A 16,115-nucleotide genomic window follows, 5' to 3' on the forward strand; every position below is an offset into this window, starting at 1 on the left:
CAAATAAACACAGTGCTGGGAGATGAAACTGCACAGGTGAGAACATGAAAATCTCTAAGTGAGGGCAGCATGTTCAGAGACAGAGCAGGTAATGAAAACACCAGGAAAAACTCTTCAGTTTTGCCAATGTAGCTCGTCTCTTACAGGTGATAATAACAAAATACTCCATTGATTGGGATCTCTTCCCATAAATATGGTAGTTTTGTCATGACTTGCAAAAATTGAGAAATATGGTCAAATATACAGAGCCTAACATTAACAGTCAATGTATCATTCAAGGTTTTACCAAAGTTTGTCATGTTTAGCCTTCTGCCCTTAAATGTAGCTATTTTTAATATGTGCAGTTTCACTCAATTATTTTCTTCAGAAATGACTGTCTGTAGAAACCTGTTGTGGGCAAGTCAGAGTATCAGTCTAAAAATAGAGTTGGCACCATGAAACAGTTTTGAAAAAGTTCTGGTTACTTCAGTGTCTGGCTCAGCTCTTCAGCCCTTTCCCCCTCAACAGTTTAGTAGTATTCCTGACATTAAAAACCAAGTATGATGACAATTTCAAGTTCCCAGCATATCACTTTCAGTCAAAACAAGGTGAGAGGTTGAGTTCTACAGGTAACTTTTAATGCAAGTCTTGAAAATTTGAGAAGATTCTGATATTGTTCCCTTCTCGATACATGGGATTGCATTTATTTACATGTATTTTTACCTTATGATCTATGTTCATATTACCAGTTACCTTTCTCATTCTTAAACAACAGCACAAATGGTTTATAGTCATGACACCTCACAGTAGCCTCGCTTTTCATTTATGCAAAATTAAAAAAAATTCAGCATAAATACAATTTTTAAATTTTCTGAAAAGTCAGGATTTTCTCCTCATTTATTATTAGTTGTGTCTGGCAGAGCACACCAAAGGTGCTGATACTCATGGCTAATCTAGATGAAGTTCAAGTTAGCTGACAGGAGGTAATTTTCTTCAGTTCTTCCTTTGAGTCTTACTCATCCCAGGTATCTCCATATTTATTTACTTTAACTAAAGAAAACAAAAGAAAAACAAAAGTAGTCATGTGATAGTTTAACTGCCAAAGTTAATCATATACAGTGCCAAAAAGTATAATAAAGTGCACTGTCATCTGAAGTGATGCGTGGGGAGAGAGTCAGTCACAGCACAACAGACACGTAATTAAAGCTACTTTTGAATAAATGGGGAGAAGAGTTTGCTAATCATTTTACCTTAATGAATTAATATTCAATCAGGAGGCCTACTGTGCCAATTCCTGCTCTACGGAATTTGTAATTACTTTAAAACAAATGTAACACGTGAATGAAACAAAGACAATTGGAGGAAACAGGCAAGGAATGTTACAATAAATAATGAGGCCACATAATCTAGTTACATGCACAGTTGGATGTATTCAGGATAGTTAAAAACACATTCAAAGACAAACAAACAGAAATCAGTAATCCCGACTAGGAAACTACACAGCCATTATTATTTGGCAGCTTCCTTTAGCATAGGATTGAGTCAGAGAGGAAAAAACCCAGGCTAGTGGTCTAACGGCTTTGCTCAGAAGTGTGCCACTGTAACCAAACAACAACCAGAAAGTGAAAACAGGCTCCCTTGAAAGTGAGCTGCAAAGTCCTCTGTAATTGACTGCCATCACTGAAAAGGTTAAGAATGGCTCCATTTGATCCAGTAGGAATGCTGACAGTAGTCAGGTACTCCTTTATAAATTCACTTTCCAGTTAATTATTAAACTCACTGTTTATTACTAACTATGCAGCAGAACAAGTGGAATGGAGGAAAACGCCTGGTCCTTGTCTCTGTGAGCTACCAGCAAACTGAGCATAATGCCTTGACAAATCCCTTTGGAGTAACTGGTATTGCAGTGAGACACAATGAGAAGCTCTCTCAAAGAAGGATTTGATTTCCATTTCTATTAACCACGGCAGCTGAACAGGCTGCACTCATTCCCTGGAAAATGGGCCAGTCTATATCACTATGCAGATGCACGTATTTGTGCCGCTGCAGGGAAGGGAGAAGGCACTGGCAGATGGAAGTTAAGGATTGCTTAAAGCTGGTTCAAACACAGTTTGGTTTCCCTTCTGCCCTTGCAAGGAAGGTTCTACTTGCTAGGGACTCAGAGATAAGAAAATGAACAAAGGGGCAGTGACTCAGAAAACATGAACAAGCACACAGCAAGTAACATGCCCAGTCTGACACAAGAAGCTAAATTGCATCTTAGTCATCAACATCAGTGTAATCCCTGAACTGCAAATTTAAATGTACTTGCATGTGCAAACCATTCCTGAATTTTTGTATGCCCTCCTTCCTCTTTTTCCCTAAAAATGTGAAGAGATACTTTAGAAAGTCTATTTACAAATCTCACACACTGCTCAGTTTTATTCTCAAAGCTCAAGTACAGCCTTCAAACACAGAACCCAGACTAGAAAGAATGCAATATTTGATCAACACTTTATAGAGGTCTTTTACATACCTCTAGTAACTAAAAATAAAGTAAGTTATTCTCATTTCACAGCCACATTTGCCATGGAATATGGCAAGGTTTTCAGAATGCTGCTTAACATTTCTTTGTATGGTTCACAAGTGATATTTCTAGGCTTTCTACTTGTGGAGAAGTATCTTGAAAAAGAAACATTGTGTGAATCCATGAAGTGTCAGCCAATGGAATTTAAAAGCAATCTGAAACCGCAGCTTCAATAATTTTTTCGTGTCTCATTTGGTACAGTCACATGATAAGAGAAAGCCTTTTATTCTTGGAATAACAGTTAAAAATCATTATACAAAAATGGTTTATAATTTTTCTTTCAAGACTGCAGATCTGTCCAAAGATAGATGATCTGCAGAAAGTAATTTACAAGCATCAAAGACTGACACTCTTAAGCAACACTGTTCCAGAGCTTAGTGTTACTGCTTCAGAATGTTTTGCTTTAATACACTCTTTTATCCTTGTTACCACCCATTATGCCTAATAGGAGACAACAGCTGTTCCTAGAAGTCTTGTTGCAACATGGCTGACATGACTGGGCAGTGCACACAAACCCAAACAATGCAAGGTGACTAGTCGATCAGTATGTTCAATGGTAAAACTTTCCTCTAGCTACAATTGTTTTTACAGATGCCATATTAAATTAAAAAGTTCTAGAGCAAGCAATTGAATATGAATTGCTTCTGTGTCTCCTTTTCAAAAAATTGAGTCAAAAAATTGTCTGAATGGTGTCTTGCTCTTCAAGACACTGCATTCTTATTTTGCTCTGTAGAGTTTTCTTTTTCACTGTGAAAACAAATCTCAATATTGCAGCCAAATACCGTTTCCTTCCTCTGGGTTTGAATGTAGAAAATGAACCTCTACAAACAATGCCTCTATAGAAATTCACTAATTCCACATGAAACTATTCATAAAAATAAATACCCTCCCCTTCAAACCATCAGCCATGTGCTCTATTTTGAGAGAACAATGCTATCTAAAACACACGCCCCTTTCCCATAGCTCTTTGGTATAGCTCTGAGCTCAGAGAATTCTTTGTTGAAAGAGGTTGCTCAACATACTCAATGAAGCAAAACTTATGAGCTCTTCAGTCTGGCACCAAGCAACATGGCTAGAGAAAATGAATTACAATTTTCTATGGGATTACCAAAATTTTCGAAAAAATAATTAACCTGAAACAGGAAACTACAGACTGTATCTATTACATATAAGATACCTGCAGATATACTAAATATACATTGCTTAAAAAGTATGCAGAATTAAGCTTTGTGTTTGCAGCCACTTTTAACATTATGGCAAATATCTGAATTTTGCAAGTATTTCTGTAAATCAGTGTATTACCTTCCTTGGCTGGTTTTTCCTGTGAAAGCTTGCTTGGAGTTTCTGCCTTTGGTGGTTGCATTACCTCGTATGTCTGTCTGTGTTTATTCCTTAACTCCTCGTATGTGATGCCTTTCTTTTTACGACTTTCTTCTGGAATTGGAGCAGGTTCTGTACACAAAACAAACAGAAAAATACTAAATATGACATCATAACACACCAAAATTTGGCTTCTAGAATACCAGTTAATTTTTGCTCAAATCTCAAATTAAAAGGAGCATGACAGCTGCAATTCTAAATACAACAGTGAATGTGTATGGTCTTCAAGTAGTCCATTCCTTTTATTCTTTTGATTTTGTCAAACTTCTTTGAAACACTGGCTGTTAATTAGTTTTCTTCATTTTACCATAAGAAATTCTAACAACCATGTGGTAGTTGATGGATAAAATAGCTCTGGTCACTTTATCTAAAATTTACAATTATTGTACATTTGAGATATATATGATTTCTGAAGAGAAATCTAAGCAAAGCTCAAGGGTTTGCATAAAGGCTTTAAATTTAGCTTTCAAAGAATTAGAACAATATCTATCATATGATGCCTGATAAATATTTGATCCTTTTATCTGTATTTATATTGCAGAATCTTGGTTATATAATAAAGGTTTTACCAACTATTGATATTTGTGATGAAATACAATAACAATTTTCTTGACACATTTATATCTGATATTTTCAGATCATTATAACCAAGTTGCATGCAAGGGCTTTTTTAGTGAAACAAAACATTTTTCATAAGTTGAAAAAATCCAAACTAATTCAAAGTACAAAACCCTGCATTTGACAGCATCTTCTTCCTTTGTGTACCAGAGACACCTGAATTCAGGATCCTGTGTTTACCCTGCAATAGCTGTGGACAGTTCATACTGGAAGGAGGGGAACAGAGGCATCATACTTGAAAACCATTTTAGTTCTCTGTGAGAAAATCAGACTGCTAGTGGATAGAACACAATATCCATTCAGTTCCCAGGAGACAAAAATTTTGTCCATTGTGAAAAAATGAAGTTGTTCAATGTCCTGGAGTTACAGCACTATCAAGGGACAGCCCCACACACAGATTGTGGAACTGCCATCACCTTGAAGGGCCAGCAGGCAGTTGGTAGGCTGTGGTTTATTCAGTACAGTGAAGGGATGGCATATTCCTTTTTCCTTCAGTCAAAGGAAAAAGGAATATGCCAGTCAGGCTGAGCTTTTTGCAAGTTTAGTTCCACAACAGATTGCACTTTGTATGTTAATTCAGGATCTTTATTTGCAATTAAAGCAATTTTCAGCTATAAAATCCTGAATCTAGTTTACAGTTAGAACACAAAATAAAATGTATATTCATCTTCTGTGTACAACAATTCTTGTAATTCTTTCACAGCTCTTTCCTTCAAAACCACTACATTTTGCCATGTGTGTTTGCATAGGGTGAGAATACATAGTTTAGTAAGAGCAGTATCGAAAAGAAAGGCAAGAGTCCTTGCAGTATAAACTGTTAAACAATAAGACTCACCTTGAACAGTGTAGTCAGTAATTCCTGTAGGTGAAGATTCATTCAGAGAAGCACTGAATGGAACGGGCTCATAACTTGAGAGGGCTCTATCTGTTGAGCTGTAATCATCTGAATAGCTAGAAGAAGGTGGGAATCCAGCTCTTGGAGAAGATGACTCAGTAAATGACTGAGAAGGCATGTCTGAAAATTCAGATTTACGACTGGAACGACTGGAAAAGAACAGAACTACATTTTAAATAGGAAAATACTGAAGCTGAATCATCATCTTAAAAAAGTTTTGGGATGTTTTGGGTGTTTTCTTTACATTGCAAAAAATTCTCTCCTTCTTTGCCCACAAAATCTTAGCTCATACCTCCAGAACAGGAGAGAAAAGAGACAAAACATATTGAACTTTACAATAACTGAAGTTACAATCCTTTTTCTCAAGGAATCTTCAGACAAAAACACTCCACATCAGACACAAATAGTACACGGTGTGCCCACATAACTAGTGGTAGTATGAACTACAGTGAATTTTAAAAGCCTTTTAGGAAGAATTTGATATTTAAAACCCTTCATCATTAGAAGGTGCTGTAGTTGATCAGTGCTGAAGAACAGAAGGAGAACAAACAGCTATCTTAAGAAAATTAAATGATGAAAATTAATCAAGTTGCTGAATTCTTCAAAAATATTAATGAATTTTCTCTTGAGAAAGATAATATTATATAAAGAATATTTTGGAAATTGGTGCCAGATATATTAAAATGTTCACTATATTCTTAGACAAGCCACTACACAATACGTCCCTCTATCAGGAATGCCACTAGAACATCTCTAGAGTATTTACTAATTCTTTACTTTTAATTTCTGCTTAGATGTACTTTTAGTTTCCTATGAAAAACATTTGCAATTAGTCTTAATTTAATTCTCATTATAAACATCCAGAACAAAGCCACTTTATTGCCTCAATTATATTTTTAAATACATGCAAACACAGCTTTAAAAAACTACCTAATCTTTTAGCTCCCTATGAGTTTTTAACTCGTATTATATTTTAGTAAATCAAATCACCAAAATACATGAATTAGTAGACATACAATGCTCAGGAAAGTGTAATGATTTCTGCTGCTGGGTTAAAAGGGTTAGCGTGTATGGATAATAATGCAATTGAAATGAATTTAAATTATTTATTCAACCAACGAAAAGGAATTTATCACTTAGGAAGTAAAACTTTAAAGATACAAATGGACCATTAACGGTAGAAAGAATTTATTGATGTGGCAGATGATGGTACTTAAACAAGTTCTCATGTAAACACAATTAATGAGCATGACAATTTCATATTAGAAATTGGAGGGGGGTGAAGGGACAAGTCCAACTCCAATTCAGTTGATTCTATACAGTAAGTGCATGAAGTGGTAATGCCTGAAATTGTTTGAGAACATAAACATTTCAGAATAAAGGTAACTTTTGCAGACAAAATAAAAACCGTCATAAATCTGAATTTATAGCGCATTTAGGAATTTAAGCAAATCCTTTATAAACATTTAACAAATCTCAGCACATACGCAGGAGGACTACTACTCACTATCCAAACACTATCCTCCCAGTTTTGAATCAAGGGTTTAAGTGACATATTCTGAAAGCAGCTTGCAATTAAAAACCAGTTGAAGTAGAAAACATTCTGGAAGAAAACAGGAAATAGTTTTCAGAACCTGATGAGTTTCTCATATGTACAGCATAATGGTGTTACAGATGTAAAGGATTTAAACAAACAGCAGTAGGTTTGACCACCATGCTTCTTCCTGCACTGATATTGTTTACTAAGCTCTTTCCTTTGATAAACACTGAAATCATTTCCACCCTTTTCCTACTTCAATCAAACTAAACTATGGGAAAAACTTCCAGAATGTAACACTATTTTATTTCAGTTAATTTAGCTTACTTCTAAACTAAGAAGACAACTTGTGCTGTCACAGTTCTCTAAGCAAATTCCATGGGAAACACTCTCAATTTTACAAGGAATACAGTTTGCTAAGCAAAGTGTTTATTTTTCTACTCCTCAAAGTGATCATTTGTATGTAAAGAGCTCAAAATACGTATTTTATAGCTTGCCAACTGATACAAATACAGATTTCTGAAAGTGGTAGATTTGAGGTAATGGGTAATGAGGGAAGGTGCAGCTCTGAAGGTGTTGGAAAGCTGCAAAAGTAGTATTGATCTGTTAGTGTTTAAAATACCCTATTCAGAATATGTTTTAAATTTAAAAGATACTTAAATTCTTACTTAGGTGAACTATGTCTCTGAGCTTGTCGTAGAACATCTCCTATTGGGGAATCCTTCAGTTTCTTAAATTTCTCGCTACAGATTGGCAAGTAGGATATCTTTCCAGCCAGGTATCCACACATTCCAGCAACTTTTTAAAAAGAAAAAAAGATGGGTTTATATGCTGCAGTATAATATCCAACATTGTTTTAAAACAATAATTTCAAATAAATAATGTAGTATCTTGAATAAAAGAAAGAAAACCAGTTTAGATCTAAACCAAAACCATGCAGTAATCATCTCTGCTTCTTCTGCAGACAAAGGGTACTAAAACCAATGCAACAGCTGAACAGAGACATAAAGCAATGATTTAGACATGTTGTGAGCATCAGATGATTTCAGCTAGTACGTGGTGAATGAAAGGTGGCAAAAAAAAATTAAATTGCCTTGTTTTTTCCCCAAGATCCAGAAATCAAAATTAACTATCAAAGATGATAAACCAATCAGAAATAAATACAGGCAGTAAATTCTGCTAATTTAATCCATCAGAACAGTCAGATCCTGAAAAGGCTTTACCAGTATGAAGAGATGTCTAAATCAACTTAGCAGTAGGCTCATTTTCTATAAAGGATTCTGTGATTTGGCTGCCAGGGGGCAAACAACTGAATTAGCTGAACCCTTGTAATCACTAAGCAAATGGTTTAAATTTAGTGTATGAGCTACTTCCACCTGCTGCAAAGGACATAAGAATAAATTACCAAGATAGGTCTTTCTGGGCTTAAAACTTATGATTTCCATCAACTGGGTTCTTCAAGTTTTATGAGTGGGCCAATGGTGTATGAAGGATTCCGTGGGAATTAACAGTTTTCTTGTTGACTTTGTAGGAGAATAGACTAGACTCTTCTTTCATGTGCAATGAGTATGTCCTAAATATAAAGACTAAGAGTCTCAATTATCTTTAAGTCAGGAAAGAGTTAATTATCAGTAACGTTAATCCTCTGCAATTCTCAGCTGTAGATTACATTGCCTGGGAACCAATATAAAGGGGATTTTACCCTAGCCTGCTATACTGATACTGAAATTTTGATTCCTGTTCTAATGTCTTATTTTCAAAAGAAGGGTAAAAGTCCTTTTCCAAGGGAATAGAGAAGAACAGCCACAACTATGAGTGACATTTACAAATGAGGAATTGTATACACCTCATATTGTATATGAGGTGTTTACAAACCCAAACACCTCATATACAATAAATATGTGCAAAGAGAAAAATTACAAGCCCTTAGATTGGCCTAAGAAGAATTTAAACTAAATATTTAACAAAATAAAGCTTAACAGAAAAGCTGATTACTCTTTTGCAAAAATTAGGAAGAGAAAGTCTCTTATTTTTGAGGCCTTCTAGTAAAGAAAAGGGGAAGTATCTCTCTGAAAGATGTTTCACCCAAAGTATTGGCCAAAGTATTTGATTTATTTTGTTACAGAACTAAGAGCCAGATGATCCACATTTTTCAAGTTAGCACAGTAAATTAGGTATTGTTCTTTGCTTCTACATTCACTGTGACAAGATGTTAGAGAAGCTGATTAGATATGGCCAGGTCCCGCTGCAGACTGACATGAAGTACACAGAGGCATTGGAATCTTCCCCTTCTTTGTCAAAGACAGAGAGGACCAATAGCTCACTGCTGTGTTGAAGAGGATGCTGTCAATGTAGTGAATCAGCCATGGCTAACTAGAAGTTTCAGTAAATTGTCGAGAGTACCTAGAAAATTACTGAGAAAAGTATAGTAATTCCTACAGGCAGAACATCCTGGCCAGCAAAGCTATACCTTATTTTCCCCCCTGATTTCAATAAATTAGTTCTATTAAATAAGAAGAATGTGGCCCTTATGTGTAGGAGTGATTGGAGAAATAGCCGTTCTATTATTTATTAGAAATGTTTGTGTTATACCATTGTTTGGTGTTCAAAGAAAGTAACCAGAATTTAGCATAAACAACTGGAGCCCTAGTCTCTCATACTCATTTATCTGCTTAAACAACACTTCCTTGACCACAAGTCATGGGGTTTACTCTCTTCCCACTGAAATAAACTAGCTGTATCTGCATAGATTGGCAAGATGGCAACTTCCTGTTTTACTGTCCTGTATAACATTGAAAAGGCTAATTTATTAAGTTAATAATTTATTTTTGCTTATACTTCATCCAAAAATCATTCACATGAAATTGCTTTTTTCCTACAATTGTATATACATAATGTCCAGGAAAAAAAAAATTAAAATAGCCTGAATAGGACATGTGAGATACATGAATAAAGACCTTCAAATTCGGAAGGGAGGGGTGGGTGTATTCTGGCAATGTAATTTAAAGCAAGGTTGCACAGTATCTATTCAAAACGTTTTTATGTTAAATGATTATGTTACACTTATCAAGCAATTTTATACAAACCTTATAAACAAAAGTTGTGCAAAACGTGCAGTACAAATTCAGGCAGTGAATAAATCACTGAATCATAAAATTGCTTGGGTTGCAAAGGGACCTTAAAGATCACCTAGTTCCAACCCTGCTGCCATGAGTAGGGACGCCCCTCACTAAACCTGGCTGTTCAGGACCTCATCCAACCTGCCCTTGAACATTTCCAGGAATGAGGCATCCACAACTACTCTGGGCAAACTGTCCAGTGCCTCACCACCCTCAGTAAAGGATTTCTTTCTAACATCTAATCTAAATCTCTCCTCTTTTAGTTTAAAACTATTGGTCACATGGCCAATGGTGAAGAACCTTTTCTTCACTTTGGGTTGTCAGGCACTGGAACAGGCTCCCCAGGGAAGCAGACACAGCACCAAGCCTGTTAGGGTTCGAGGAGCATCTAGAGAACACTCTCAGTCACATGGTGTAGTTTGAGGTTGTTCTGTCAGGAGCAGGGAGTTCGGACTCTGGTCCTTACATGTCCCTGCCAACTTGAGTCACAGTGAATTGGCCAGCTAGCCCCAGGGGAATTACATTTCCAGAACAGAGTCCAGAACTTACACCATGAATAGAAACTGAATTTATATATAGCTTTTACTTACATGCAACTTTAATAAAAGAGCCAAATCTTGAGGTATCTCTTAGAACACCTGAAAATGAGGATGAAATCAGATATTAAGATAGGATATATGATATTACATAAGATATATGTAATCAGATATCAAGAATTAACTTGAAAAACCTCAAATGTAGTTATGTTTGTAGAAGCAGGTTACTCTTTTGCACTTCACATTAAAGAAAATTTAAAAAAAAACCCTATCTGAATTTCCCATAAAATTTAAAAAAACCTAGGAATTATATCTTTAATCGTATTTAATCACAGGGTTATTAACACACTAAGAACATATTGTTTCATAATCAGTGAGATACTGCACTTCTCACACAATGTAAAACATATATGAACTTGATTTTAAGTTCAGCTCCTTCTTTATATTGAGGAATGCAAATCATGTAGCTGCAGAGTCTGAACTTCTTTTATTTGCAAGTAGATTGGACATTATACTATCATAATAACTTTCCTAACAGCAGAAAGATATTTCAACTGAGCAAACTGAAATGAAACTGAAGTATTTTTATGCTTTACCTTTTCTAATTAAGAAACTAGTACCAAGCATGCTCACTGCAGCCAAAGGAAAAGCTGTGAAGAAAAAAAAAGCTGCTTAAAATACAATTTTTAATATTTTCTATCACATTTAACAAATATGCAATAAAATTAGAGTTGCTCTGCCTTCCAAAGCTCATTTGCATAAGGATATAGATATATAAAATTAACAAACTGTATATAAATTATCAAATATTGTCAATTCCAGTTTTTAAGATCTACTACAAATTCTGTTGTACAAGTTAATGAGTCATCCTGCCTGCATTATCCTTCATGCTTCCTAAAATACAAAAGCCACTGTGAGATGGAATAAACTCTCCAGACAAAACTCCAGGTCTAGCTACAGCTGCTACAAGGTGCAGACAGGCATACACAGTTCTTCATAACAGAAGGAAGTTATATAGAGGCCAGTGCTTCTAAAAACTGTTGATAATCTAAACTCTTGATGTTCTAACATAAGAATTTTCTAAAAAGTTTAACTCCTTTAGAGCTACAGCTCCCTCAGCTACAACCTGAGGTTAGGGTCAGAAATGCAGAGAAAACAACATTCTGGAAGACCATCACTGCCTACCACAACCAGCCTAACAGTTCACATCAATTTTTATTATATTGAAAGACTTTATGTGGCAAGAAGCATTTGGAGATCACAAAAAACAAAATTAATGCTTCTTTCAAGCAATGATAATTACTTTACTAGGAAGATTACTGTGCAGCTATTCATAAGACCACAACCACTGCACAAGATACAGGGACAATGAAGTAATAAACACAACAGAAGGCTAAAGTTATTTACATTAAAGATTTAGATATGCCATAGAGAAATTTAATTTTATGCAAGTCTGAAAATGCAGATGTTACAAAAAGACTCAATGACTTCTAGGAGAGAAATTTTTGCAACAGCACTATATGGTTGAAGTATTTTGATGCACATAATTTGCTAATTAACTTCATATGTGAAGAAAAAAATTGCATTTCTGGAGAGCAAAGTGTTAAAGAATACCTTGCAAATAAACATCTAATTCCCTCAAAAATTCTGACAGGTCTAAACTAGGTAAGGAGTCCAACCAGCATCTATCTCAGGGTAAATGAGACTGAATGTCACTTGTAAGATGAACTATTGGTTCCTTGGTTCAAAGCAGGATTACAGAAAAACTTCAGCAGAGAAAATAAAACCCCCCAACTTATTAGATATTAAAAATCTGATGCTTTTAGAGATTCCAGACCTAGATTTTCAAAAATTTACTGTTCTAAATTTTCTCACATATAAAATGACAGCACAGATATGAAGCTAAATTGTAAAAGAAAAACAAAAGCAAACAAAGCCAACAACAAAACAAAAACCCCCCACAAAACAAGGGGAGGAAGGGTGTGTAAAGAAAAATGTGTTCAAAAATTATTACAGAAGATTTCAGTTGAACCCTGAGAAGTTTGAAATTATTTATAGACCTAACAGAAACATTCCAGATATCAAAACCAGGCTATACTAGTATGTGAGCATATAAGTGATCTGAAATGGTACCTAAAAAAGTTATATCAGTATGATTTGATTTTGTTAGCATGATTAGAATGGTGCAGGATAAAGTTGAAGCCTGTAGTGTGAATTTTTAAGAGTGTAAGAATTTATATGATAACGTGATTACAAACTAGTAACTGCAGTAAATCACATATTAAACTGAATTGTGAAATGACTAGTGGCAGAAACTGTCAAGAGAAATTATGACAAAACAGATGGTTTGTAAGAATGAGTAAAATTTGCTACAGCATGACATTTGAATAAACAAACTAAAACCACACAAATTTATAGTAACCTTAGTGAATAACAAAAGCTGACACAATACAAAGTGAGGACTTCAGGGCAGTCACACAAGCACCCTCTTACAAAGGGGAGTTCAAGCAGTATGCATTTAATACAGTGGATACAACAGTCTGGTATGAATATGCAGAACAGGGAAACAAAGACAGGAGACCTAGAAAACACTGATGGACTTTAGGCTCTCCCAGTGAGATAACAGCACAGTACACAACCCCTGGAAAAAAAAATCTGTTACTGTTGTAGCTCCCTAAAGATAAATTACTCAAGAAACTAACTTAGGGCTTTCAAGTAATACCTACATATTGTTTCTTCAGGGACTATATAAAGATGCACACACAGGGCAATGAGCCACATTGTCAAGCAGCAGAACAGCTCAGGAACAAACAACTCTCTCTCCTCTTTGTCTTCCAGAAGAGAGATTATCAATAAACCACAACCATCATGGTACCACTAGTGGACCTGCGTCTTTCACTTACAAAATTCTACAGAAAATGTACATTTTAGCAAATATGCTGAAGATTTCCAAGTATTTGTGTAAAACTGGATGAGGAGAATGCCAAACCAATGGAGAAAGACAAAACAGAACTTTGAGTCATTAATTCAAAATCACAACGCCTTAGGAGCTGTCCCTGAAAGTACTGGCTTCCATGAGAAATCAGAGCCCCAGTGTGCTAAAATTAGCAAATCAGCTGCTAAATTCTACATCTGTCCTGGTTTTTGCCAAGCCACCTATCAGCATCAGTAACCTACTAGTGTGTGATAAAACAGCAGGTAACAATCACATCACAAGGTCTTTTCAAACCTCGAGACCAGAAATACAAAAATCAAGCATGCCTTTAACCTTAGGGTTACAGAAACTATGCAGAGACACAGCAATTTTCTCCAAAAGCTGAACAGAGTGACTTCTTATATATTGTTCTCTTCACAAGTCTCCATAAAGATGAAAACCAATGGTTATAAGTTATTTCATTCTTGCATGTTAAAGATAACAATAAAAATTGAAAATAAAAATGCAGAAATAACACAAGAAAGAAAATCCAGTAATATAAACAAGACTCAGTAATTAAATCTATTTTCAGACTTTTAATAACCACATTAACTTAAAATATTAAGGTATCTTGTTATAAGGCATGCAACTTAGAAATTATTTTGCACCTTTACAAAACTGCTACAAACTCTTAGCACATACTACACAGATCAGCATTTGCTGGGACACAGTTCTAGTACACATGAAGCTCATTAATGCTCTGTTGTGCTATATTGACCCGGGCCTTCTGTAATGCCTCAGGCAACAGCAAAAGCTAAGAGTGGAAAGAAAGCAACCAAGTTTACCAGCAAAGGGAGCTTACCTCTATAGCGAAAACTCTCTTCAGCACATTCCTTGAGAAGTCTTCTTTCTTCCTCTGTTGGAATATAGGGCTTTGGTACTTCCCTCTTTCATTAGTGAAATAAATTAGAAAAGAATGGACAAAACAGTTTGGGGGCATTTTTCAATCAAAGAACGCAATGTCTAACTTTCACATATTGTAGTTTCTATACTTTCACCCAGTTAAGAAACCAGTGCCTTTTGTCCATAAATGTCACATGAAATATATAATTTTTAAAAATCCAATGCTTCTAAAAATTACATGAGAGAGCAGGAAATACTTAGTGCACAGTCAGATCCCAACTCAGCTCAGTCCTTTACTTTAAAAAAGCCTGCTTTGGTCCCTTCAACCAGCCTTCCAAATAGCTGACATCTGACAGATCATTAAGTGCCTTTTTGAAGTATTTCTCAGGGTTTCAAAGACAACAGGGTGTGTTGTTGGCTCACAGGGATGTAATTCAGCGAGAGCTGACCAGCTGTTTCACCAGCGTGTGCGAGGTTTGTGCAGAGGTGCTGACCCTGTCCTGCCGTGGGAAGGCCATTGGCACCAGGGGGACAGAGAATCACAGACTCAGTTGGGTTGGAAAAGACTTCTGAGGTCATCTAGGACTGAACACCCCTTTGTCAACCAGACAGTGGCACTAAGTGCCATGTCCAGTCTTTCCTTAAGCACCACTAGGGACGGTGTCTCCAGAACCCCCCTGAGCAGTCCATTCCAATATCTAATGGCCCTTCCTGTGAAGAAATTCCATCTAATGTCTAATCTAAATCTCCCCTGGTGCAGCTTAATAGGATGGTCTCTTGCATCGTATTGTTGCCTGGGAGAAGAGGCCGATCCCCACCTGGTTACAACCTCCTTTGTAACCAGTTGTAGACAGTGATAAGGTCGCCCTGCGCCTTCTTTTCCAGGATAAACAACCCCAGCTCCCACAGCCACTCCTTATAAGACTTGCACTCCAGACTCCTCACGAGTTGCCCTTCTCTGGACATGCTCCAGCACTTCAGTGCCCTTCCTGAACTGAGTGGCCCAGATCTGAACGCAATACTTGAGGTGTGGCCTCACCAGTGCCGAGGAGAGTGGGGTGGTGACTTCCCTGGTCCTGCAGGCCATACTATTCCTGATTCAGGCCAAGATGCCACTGGTACCTGAGCACATCGTTGGCTCACGGTCACACGTGAACACCTCCTCACCTCCTGCCAGGACCCCCCGCTCGGCCCCCGAGAGGCCTCAAGGGCACCGGCCCCGCGTGGAGCTCAGAACAGGGGCGACCGAGCGGCTGACAGGAATCCCCTTTCCCTGGCCCGAGCCCTCCGCCTCGCCGCCCCCAGCCCCGCCAGGTTTCCCCGCGGCAGCGACGCCGAGCCAACGCAGTTACCTCGGCCGTGTCGCCGCCGGGGCCGGGTCCCTGCCCGGCCTCCATGGCCGCCGTGACCCGGAAGTGCGCGAGGCGCACGCAGGGCGCGGTGCGCGTGCGCGCAGCCGGCAGTCCGGCAGGCGGGCGGGCCGCGGCGGGGCGGGCTTGGCTCGGCGGGGCGGGCTTGGCTCGGCGGCGCTGCCTGCGCTGGGGACGGGCCGGGCCCCTCACAGAGGGCAACGAAAAGCTTCTGTCTGTCCCTGCCTAGCTCCAGCTGTAGGCACGGTACCCACGGGTTTGCTAACCGCTTGCTAAAGATGCGTGGCCAGAATATCCT

The 16,115-nt window shown here is 37.4% G+C and overlaps 1 protein-coding gene across 1 annotated transcript; it reads right to left on the reverse strand.

Moving 5' to 3' along the window:
• Positions 1 to 595: 595 nt before the first annotated feature.
• OCIAD1 (OCIA domain containing 1) lies at positions 596 to 15,878 on the reverse strand. The gene is made up of 8 exons (XM_009100395.4): positions 15,800 to 15,878; positions 14,407 to 14,491; positions 11,227 to 11,280; positions 10,685 to 10,732; positions 7,644 to 7,773; positions 5,379 to 5,587; positions 3,848 to 3,997; positions 596 to 1,029 (listed from the first exon to the last, which is right to left on the reverse strand). The coding sequence occupies exons 1-8, from the start codon at positions 15,842 to 15,844 to the stop codon at positions 992 to 994; spliced, it is 759 nt and encodes a 252-aa protein (XP_009098643.2). The 5' UTR covers positions 15,845 to 15,878; the 3' UTR covers positions 596 to 991.
• Positions 15,879 to 16,115: the final 237 nt, after the last annotated feature.

The sequence above is a fragment of the Serinus canaria genome, chromosome 4, assembly GCF_022539315.1.
Source record: "Serinus canaria isolate serCan28SL12 chromosome 4, serCan2020, whole genome shotgun sequence".
NCBI classification, from domain to species: domain Eukaryota; kingdom Metazoa; phylum Chordata; class Aves; order Passeriformes; family Fringillidae; genus Serinus; species Serinus canaria.